The 10,715-nt window shown below is 32.6% G+C and overlaps 1 protein-coding gene across 1 annotated transcript; it reads right to left on the reverse strand.

Annotated features, from left to right (window-relative positions):
• Positions 1-7,719: 7,719 nt before the first annotated feature.
• On the reverse strand, positions 7,720-8,589 carry LOC140805551 (protein FAR1-RELATED SEQUENCE 5-like). Its single transcript, XM_073161816.1, has one exon. It carries the CDS (start codon positions 8,587-8,589, stop codon positions 7,720-7,722), a length of 870 nt encoding a protein of 289 aa, XP_073017917.1.
• Between the last annotated feature and the right edge of the window lie 2,126 nt (positions 8,590-10,715).

Genomic DNA, 10,715 nt, shown 5'->3' on the forward strand with positions numbered 1-10,715 from the left:
AAGGAATCAAAGCCTTAGATTGGAATCAAGAAGACTATCTTTTCAGGGAGATAGAATAACAAGTTACAGGTCGGGAAAAATGCCTGTCATAGAAACCCAACAAGAGCCAAAGAGTTTTTCTACAATAGGAAAACTTAGATGCCCAGAAGGTTGGAAGAAAGTAGAAATAGTATTTGATATTAAAAAACAAATGAATCAATTTCCTTGTAATTCAATATACTATTTAGAACAACCGATGATAGGAACTTACCAAGGACTGATTAATATCGGAGAATTGGAGGTTCACATTCAAGGAATTCCAGGGAAATAATCAGATCGACTGATTCTTGGACTAGAGTTTCTCGAGGAACACAAACCTTGGAAACGTCTAGAGTATGGAATGGAGTTTATGGCAGAAGATAAAATGTGGAAAATCCAATGACCACAAGTCCATTCTCCATATACATTCCAGTAGCAATGTTGTATGAACAATATAAGGCAGAATATTTTGCTGCATATATTGATTCAGGTGCTGGAATATGTACAGCAAAACGAGGAGTTTTTCCAAATAATTTGGAAAAAGAATTACCCAAGATTGCTGGAAGAGATTTTTCCAAAAGAATCTTAATCCTATGTAAAGGGACTAAGATGACTGAAATCACGATTGGCGGTGCTGGACAAACACCTTGGTATAAGGTAAAGACACCACCAATTTATTATCATGATACAGGAGCTGACATATTGTTAGGAAATAATTTCCTACAAATGTTCAAGTCATATACACAAGAAAATCAGACTAGAAGATTAGTGTTCACAACACCATGTGATCACAGAATCATAATCCAGAGACTTAGAGAGGCATTTTATAGAAAATTGCCAATCCAGTTTCGCAGCAAGCGTGGTGATTCAGGAAAACTTCTGAATCCAAAAATGAAGGATTCAAGACAGTTTGGAGAAATAATGCTCCAGTTGAGAGCAGATAAAACACTCCAACCAGAAGATATAGAATGCCTTAAGATAACTTTACAAACAAATGAAGTAGAGTTCGAATCTAAGGTATCATTGGAAGATGTCAAGAAAAGGATCAAAGAAAATTACAATGAAGATCTCTTGGCATGGTGGGACAGAAATCAACTTAGGGCTTGCCTTAAGATCAAGGAAGGCAAAGAGTATGAATTTGTCCGTTGCAAACCCATCCCAATGAACATCATTGACAAAGGGATATGCAGATTATAATCAAGGAACATTTGGACCTTGGTTTGATCAAAGCAGGTATGTCACCATATAGCAGTCCGGGTTTTCTGGTAAGAAATCATGGTGAAATTAAACGAGGTAAACCCAGATTAGTTATTAATTATCAAGAAATTAATAAGATTCTGGAGTTTGATGGGTATTTTATACCAAGCAGAGAACATCTAATTAGTTGCATACGCAATGCCAAGATATTCTCTAAATTTGATTGCAAGTCTGGATTCTACCAGATTCGGATGCAGGAAGAAAGCAAGAAATTCACAGCTTTCTCCACACCTCAAGGACATTATATTTGGGAAGTATTACCAATGGGATTGGCTAATTCACCCCAAATAATCCAAAGAAAGATGGATAATCTTTTTAAAGATTATTTTAAGTTTATGTTTGTTTACATCGACGATGTTTTAATAGCATCTAAAGATATGAATGAACATGTTAAGCATTTGGAGATTTTCTCTAATGTTTGCCAGAAAGAAGGACTGGTTTTATCTGAAAAGAAAGCAATCATTGCTACAAGAAAGATTGAATTCCTCGGAAATGAAATTGATGAGTCAGGAATAATTCTGCAAGACCACATAGTTGAAAAAGTGCAAAATTTTCAAGAAAATCTCAAAGACAAGAAACAACTTCAAAGTTTTTTAGGAGTTGTTAATTTTGCTGGGATGTTTATCAAAAATCTAGCAAAACACAGGAAGGTGTTCAGTCCATTATTGAAAAAAGATGCAAGATTTATAAGGACAAAAGAACACACAGAAGGACTTATCCATTTAAAGAAGGTTTGTAAAAATCTTCCAAAAATGGCTATTCCTCAAGACGAAGATGATTTGGTATTATATACCGATGCCAGTGATCATTGTTGGGCAGCAGTTCTTACTAAGCTCACACCAGATGGAGAACAACCATGCAGATATTGTAGTGGATTATTCTCGGATGCAGAAGCCATAAGATGGCATATCAACGAAAATGAATTTTATGCAGTAAATAGGGCTTTTGAAAAATGGCCATTATTTCTACTTGCAAAGAAATTCACTTTGAAAGTTGATAACACACAAGTTAAAGCTTTTTTAAGGAATAGAATTGAGTCTAAACCTGAGAAGGCTAGATTATTACGATGGCAAGCACTATGTCAGAATTATATTTTTGATATTGTGATAATAAAATCTCATGAAAATATTCTTGCAGATTTTTTAACAAGAGATGGACAGCATTGACATTGATGCTATTATCAAGATGCAGAGGCATTTAAGGGAACACCTTAAAATGCTTCAAACCGAGTTCAACAAGTTGGCCGTTAACGCAGAAGTTGCGGGAAGGCTACAACAAGCTGATAAGAGAATTGTCTCTGATCGAATTACAGGTTGTTTACAGGCATATACTCAGTTATGGTCTGTAATGCAAAGGCCTATCCTCCAAGGCATTGAGAAGCCATTGGTTTCCCAAATGGATAGTTTTCGAGTACATGACTCTATACCTGTAGCGGGGGATTCAAATACCCCTTGCACAAGTGTTAAGTCGGGATCATCACCAGATGAGTCGGCTAAAACAAAAATTGAGACTCCTGATCCTTATCTTGAGTTTTCAAGTCAACCCTTCACCTCGGGGATTGAAGAGGGAGAGATCAACCTTAGGCTTCGTATTGACAAAGGCAAAACTAAGGTTGATACTAATGAAGGTGTAATTTCTCCATTTCAGGTTTATCACCAGAATTGGGAGAAATTGAAAACACGTATTGGCATTAACCCAGCTACAAACAGGGTTGATGTTTCAGGAAAATATCCCAGGATATGGATTAAACCATTTTCCTGAAACCAAATTCATATCCAAAGGAGGTCAAGGCATGATATGAATTCGGGGCTCTTGCCTCAGTTTATACTACATCACCCAGCTTTCCAGAAATTTCAGGTCTACCAAAGTGGATCCAGGAAGCTGTTCAAGAGACTTGGACAAATAATGATTATTTGTCCAGAGGAGATGTTCTGGAGCTATACTTCTTTAGCGCAGCACCAGAACCAGTATGAAAAGGTTCTCATGAAGCCTTTCATTTCATCAAGCTAAGGAGGCCGGATACAAATGTCCAAAAATTTATCAAGGATCCTCCGACAGACGAAACACCCCTGGTTGCTTCAATTACTAAGATGATATTTCTACCAAAAGAGCTTGGGGTCTATGGGTCTGTCTCACTGAGATGGATAAAGTCAAGTTTTCGTTCAAATTTTATAATCATTCAGTGAACGGAGCATTCCTGTTAAATACCATGACAGGAAAAACAACAAGTTTTGCAGAAGATTTATTCGAGAAAAAGAGAAATCTTTTGTGGAACAGCAAGCTGCCGGCCAGTAAAGAAACTCGCCGAAAATTCTGTAACATGGTACACATAGGAAGATGGTCAGAAAACGTCTGCCTTGAATGCCAAAACCAGAAGGAACCTGAATTCGGTAAAGGATTCAAACCGAGATCTGATCGGAAACAATTTACCGACACGAGCACAAGTGGGGATGGACCACATTCACGTTTTCCTCGAGGAAATCGAAAGCCAAAGATTCCTCGACAAAGTTAAAAGGAACATGTGAGCATCCCACCAAGAAAAGAAGGACCAGCATGTGAAAAATCATGTGAGTGGAATTCAAGGACCACCAATAATGGGTGGAAAATGACAAGGAACATTGAATACCTAATTTAAAAAGGGAATCCAATGAATAAAGGCAAGACAACTGGTCCCGAAAATTTTATCTATAAATAAGAAAGAATGGAACCAGTAAAACACACCCAAACAAAACTTGAAGATGTATCGGCTATATCTGAAAGTTTTGAAAGTACTATATGTAATTTTATAAATAGATATCTGAAAATAAAAAATTTAAATAACATGTTAATATAAAATGGAAAAAAATCAAACATCTTTGGTTATATATATAAGTTCAAATTTGATCCGATTTATTCATTTTCAAATATGAATTCCAACAATAATTTATTCAAAAAAAAATTTAAATTCAAACTCAATCATTAAATTAAAATGAAAATTTAATCTATTAAATATATTTAGATTCTGTATAACATGCGCATAAAATATTTAATATAAAAAATATGTTATTTTTTTTTCTTGAATAAGTCTAACGATAAACAAATAAAATACTAAAAAAATTTGTTAATCAACGAATAAAAATATTTTTGGAACGTATGATTGGGTTATATATATAAGTTCAAATTTGATCCGATCTATTCATTTTCAAATATGAATTCCAACAATAATTTATTCAAAAAAAATTTAAATTCAAATTCAATCATTAAATTAAAATGAAAATTTAATCTATTAAATATATTTAGATTCTGTATAACACGCGCATAATTTAAATATGGCAAATCACAAGCCGACTAAACTTGTACAAAATACTGTACAAGAACATGAATTATATTCTTATAATAAAATATTAGAAAAGGCTAAACAAAAAGAAAGAGAGCCTACTATTTCTGAATTAAAAGGAGAAATAGATCAGATAAAATCTGAGATAAAATATTTAAAAGAAAGAGTAAATACTCTTAAGGCATAGTTTGGTACATGGGATAAGGGAGGGATTGATAAATAATCCTCCCTATCCCATGTTTGCTACATTTTTAAAAAGCTCATGATAATATCATGGGCCTTTGATAAATAATATTTTAGAATGATAAATTGTCACTTCTATTTGGTGTGATAATTTTAGTCTAATGATAAAATACACTACAAATGACTTAATTACCCTCAATTTATAAATGATTTTTATAAATCTATGCTAGTAGGTAGAAATTAAAATCAAATAAATATTTTTATTTATTTTTATATATTATAAAATATGATAATTATATAAATGAATTCGAGATAATTATATAAATAATTTTTATAAATCTCTATAAAATTATTAGTATCACTCGATTAACCTTAAAAATTGATAGTTGACTTGACTCACAAAATCAAGAGCTCAATTATCATATTTTATAATATATAAAATTAGGTAAAAATAAATAAATCATGCAAGCACTATCGGCACCTTAACGGATAAAAAATATGAACTCAAGCAACAACTTTGAAATTATAAAATTTATTATGATAAGGTTAATTTTGTCATTACAATCTAATATATAAATTTAATCACTCTTATTAAAATCATACCAAACATTAAATATCATATCCTACATCTTATTTATCCTCAACTTATCCTTATATTATATATCACATGTTTATCCTATCATATGTACCAAACTATGCCTTAGTATTAATAATAATACTTGGGACAAAGATTCTACTTCTGAGGAAGAAGAAGAAGAAGATATTTTATCAAAAAATGATGATGATCAAAAAATAAATCAAATGGTATGGATCAATAAAATTGATCAGATTATTTTTGGAACGTATGATTGGGTCCATGCATTTAAAAATATCATTAAAATATTTCTCAAATAGTATTTAAATTAGAAAATTATGACATATACCCCAATGGGAGAAGATCCTATGCTGTGCATTGTCCAACAGCACTATGTACTGTGTTATCAAACGACGGAGCATCTGTTTTTTTTTTTTGGTTTCAAAGTGTACTGTGGTATGCTGTGTTATTATGTTTTCTTTTCCTTTCTTTTTTTGTCTTTTATAATTTTTTAATTTTTTTTAGCTTGCAAAACAACTTTACATAAGAAATTAAACTAAACGAAAATTTTAATTAAAATATAAAATTTTAATTATATATATATTAAATCTATTTCTATTAAGTTAGTCAATGATTTTAAAATTAGATATTATTATATTAGTAATAATATTTTTACTTGTTAACAAATTTTCCATATAACGAAAAAAATTATACTCTGACCTTAAAAAATATTTACTTGTTAAAAAAAAATTCATACTTGTTAACTTAAAATTTTTACACACCAAAAAAATTCTAAATATCAAATTAAAACAATAAATATTAGGACTCGTTCTACTAATATTTTCAATAAAGAGATGCATTTGGAAAGATACACTTTCATGAACATCGTGAAATTATTTTAATAAGTATAAGGAAAACATTTTTATTTAGTGGCATATAAAATTCTTAACCATAAATCACGACGTCATTTATTCGAGAAATGTAAAACCTATAAAAAATATGAGGATCATCTGCTATTTTCTTAAGTGAGATCCCACTTAAGCAAAACAATATTTAAGATAGTTACACAATAATGGTAATTACTACAAAAGAAAAATTGAAGCAAAGCAACTAAATTGACAAATGAAAAAGTATTCTGAATCTCTGATAAAACAATTTTGCATAGTTTATAGACAAAAAAATTACTCATACATTTTGAGCATTAATAAATTCAAATAATTGTATTATATCTTCAAAAAGAAAGACAACAATTCAAGAATATGTTTTAGATATATCTTCATTGAAATCCATGGTTTCAAGAGAATATTGGAGATGGTCAAGTAGTGCCTACATTAAACAAGAATACATATCATAATAAACATTTTCACCTTATAAGAATGAAATTTTTTTTGCTTACAATTTTGACACACCAAAAAAATTATATATATCATTCAAGTTCATACCATAAATAATTCGGTGAAATTGAATTGACTCCCAGCTGCTTGAACATATGCATGAGGTACCGACGGTACTGAATAAGATATAGGCAATTCATCATGATTTCCATTGTCCTTCAATGATTGTAAGAAAAATAATTTAGGCAATTTTGTTTCCATAAACTGTCAATAGTAATAAATATATTTACCTTGAATTTCGGATTTGTTTTTCTTCGTTTTGATTGAAGTTCTACCCAACTCTTCAATCGTTTCGATTTTTTCACACCAATTCTTTTCTTGAATCCTTTTGCTTGTACCATGGAAGGTTCTATTGATGATGTCCTGGAACAACCATTGTTGTCTTGGCTCACTTCTGTCAGACGCATTTCCATGACCTGTTTGGTTAGATCACACACCGAATTATGCACCAGAGAAAAAGTTGATGGTTGGACGGATGCCTCGGTCGCCAGGCTTACGAGCATCATACAAAGTTTTCTATATCGTTCCGTACTTTCTAGCTTAGGATCTTCTTTGACTTTGTTGCCCATATAATCGTGTACCACTCCACTCCTAGCTTTTCTCGTCCACCTATTCAAGATATAATGCTCTGGAAGTATTTTGACATCCATGACATCATATACTTTCACAGCATGACAACACAATAAACCAGTCATCTCAAATTTTTGGCAAGTACATGAAATCATCTTGGTTCTAGGATTAAATGCCACTCTCCATTCTCCATCCTCATCGATTTTCCCAACAACATATTCAAATAATGGTTGGGTTTCATTTTTATATTTTATGTAAGTAGTTACAAACAAAACAAACTCCATTTGAAATAAATTAAAGATCGTGGGGGTATAAATCTCTGAAAGTTGACGCAACATAGGAGAACTCTCTATCTTTAATCTCGGTAATTTTTGGCGTGCCTCAAATTCAGACCTTAGATCATTGTATCATTTGTTCTGTAAGACCTGTTCGAAATTCTTAAAAAATTGCATTATGTCTAAGTCGGGCTTCATACAAATCTTGATATCAGAATTGATGCTCTCACTAAGTTGTGTGCTCCTCATACCAAGCGTAAAAGCCTTCTTCGTGTAACAAGCTGCCCATTTCTCTTTTATACTGTAAGTGGATTGTAGCCATGTGCTTTCATGAATATTATATTGTGCTAGTAGGACAATCCATGCCTCCTCAAACTGGGTCTCATCATCAATATCATACATGCACCTCTTAAAATCAGTTAAGAAATGAGAACCATCCTTCATCAAGTTTCCCAAGTTCTTGATGCCATTTTGCATTAAGTGACATGTGCACAATCTATGGAATATCTCAGGCATCACCTCCTTCAAAGCCTTTGCCATAGCTTGATCTTGGTCTGTGAAGATAGTGAGAGGTCTTTTTTGCTTGTGTGCTTCTAAAAATGTATCAAACAACCATTTAAATGATGCTGCAGTCTCATCATACAAAAGTGTTGTACCAAAAATCACCGCTCCTCTATGATGATTGAAACCTGAGAAGATAGCAAGTGGTCGGTGTGCACGGTTCGTACAATATGTGGTATCGAGTGACACAACATAACCAAAGTACTCATAGTCAATTATCATTCTTGCATCGGCCCAAAAAAAATTATTTATCTGTTCCTCCACATCCATCTGATTAGCATGGTAAAATGATGGATTTTTAGATAATTTTTGTTTAAAATATCGCATCAGACAACCAAATTCCCCATATACCATATTTCTTTGTCTTTTGGATCGAATATAGTTTTTAGCATCCAACATGGTATAACTGAGACCATCTCTTCCTCTTGCATGTCCACTCATCAATTGAAAAGTCTATTTCTGTTTAAGTCCAACATCGACTGCCAAATCAATCTCATAGGCCTGAACTTCTGTAACATTACGTTGGGAAAAGCCAACATGTGAACTGTCTCTTGAAGATGAAGCGGGTGATTATGATCTTCGATAAATTCAGTAACTTTATACTTACCATTGTCAAATGTCACTCCCAATCTTACTTTACAATTTGTTCGAGTCTCAGCCCGAGGATTGAGTGTCAAAGAATCTCTTTTGTCTTGTATACGAACGCCCTCCTTGCAACAAACATATTTATACGAAGTTACAAAGTCAGTGTTCTTGTTCTTATTAAAATAATGTTTCCTAACTACAAATCCAGTTTTTCAATCATATTCAACCCAATACTTCCAAGTCTCATCTAAGATGTCAAATTTCATATCAATCTTAGGTTTGAATTCAATATCTGAACCACAATCCATCAAGAAACTCTGCTGATCAATTAAATTTTTGTCTTTATACATGAACAATATTACAAAACAAATCTTGGCTAAACTGAGCGCTTCTAAAGATATGAACAAATCCAATTAACATATGCGTGAAAAATGGTGTGAAATAATTTTTAACATCTTATACAGTTTTAGTGTTTAAATAACAAATGAAACAATGTGAAATTGAGAGAATTTGACTCTGCGAATGATGGAGGATCCCAAGGAGAGGGACATGAAATTTAGGGAGTGTTTGTATGATAGGAAAGACAAGTGCCAGAAAACTAAGGAAATGTGGAGCTTACCTCTGCGACCCTATGGCTTCTGGACCTTCGAGCGGCACAATGCTCAGATTTTCTGGGATTCTCAAATTAGCCAAGTTCCAGGGCGCAGAGAAACAAAGTGAAATGGAGTGAAAAAAAGGGAAATTTTGGTTCATAGGGAAACGAAGTGAAATGGAGAAAAAAAAAGATGGAAATTTGGGCTCATTTTTTTCCAAGCCCGATTGGAAAAAAAAATAGATGCTACGTCGTTTGATCGCACAGTACACAGTGTTGTTGGACCATGCACAGCAGAGGATCTGGTCCCATACCTCAATAACTATAAAGTTGTGGATGATTTGAATTATCAATTACCAAACTTCTATTTATCATCAAATCTATCCACGACAAAAATTAATGATTTATAAGACAAATATTTTCATTTGTATGTAATTTAAGAAAAAATAATTCATAATAGTGATTCAATTTCAATCTAAAGATTGTTCAGCAAAGTAGTAATTACAATCACTTCCGGAGAGCTTCAAAATAAAATTTGTGCAATTGATGAAGCACGGGATACAACTCAGATCACACTAGATGTCTTTATTAGTTATCTTTGTAATTTTGAGATGAATATGGACTTAAAAAAGGACAAAAGTATGATTTCCAAGTTTCTTTGATTACTACAACGATCTTCTTCAATTGCCACAAGAAATCAATGAGTTTGACCTAATTGAAGACTCTAACTCATTAACCAAGAAGAAGTTTGGAGATTATTTGAAAAATATTAGAGAAAAAAAGAAAGTTTAACAATAATCTAAGTTCTCAGGTCTAACTTCTCCTAAAAAATCTCAAAGGTTTTAATTCATCCAATGAAACTTTCGACAGAAAAATAAGGTAAGAATGAATCTGATCCTAAGAAGTTTGATTGTGTGTAATGTAGAGAGTTCACTGATTTTGGACACTACGCGAATGAATACGTGAATAGATTTCGTAAAAATAAAAAATCAAATGTCTCCTTAGACAATGAGAAATCGGATGAAGAGCAAAAATCCAATAAATAAAAAAGTTACACTTCCCAATTGGACTCTTGGAAGTAAGATTTTGGTTGTAAGTCAATCCACTAGGTGTTTCCTTTGGTGTTGCAACACTTGGCTGGAACATCACTCAAAAATCAGTCTGCTTCAATGCTACAACTCTTTTAAATTCAAGTGATCAGGAAGATTTGGAATTGAGGACAAAGAAATCACCTTGGATGGTGTTTACAAATTGTATGAGGAGTAGTTGTATGTTGATCGGATCATGAGAAATAAATTGGACACAACTCTCTCAAAGGACAATACTGAGTTAGAGGATGATGTGGTCAAATTTGATATATTCCTAAGCAAGAAAGATTTGGAATTGTTCA

Source organism: Primulina eburnea, chromosome 11 (genome assembly GCF_022965805.1).
Source record: "Primulina eburnea isolate SZY01 chromosome 11, ASM2296580v1, whole genome shotgun sequence".
NCBI classification, from domain to species: domain Eukaryota; kingdom Viridiplantae; phylum Streptophyta; class Magnoliopsida; order Lamiales; family Gesneriaceae; genus Primulina; species Primulina eburnea.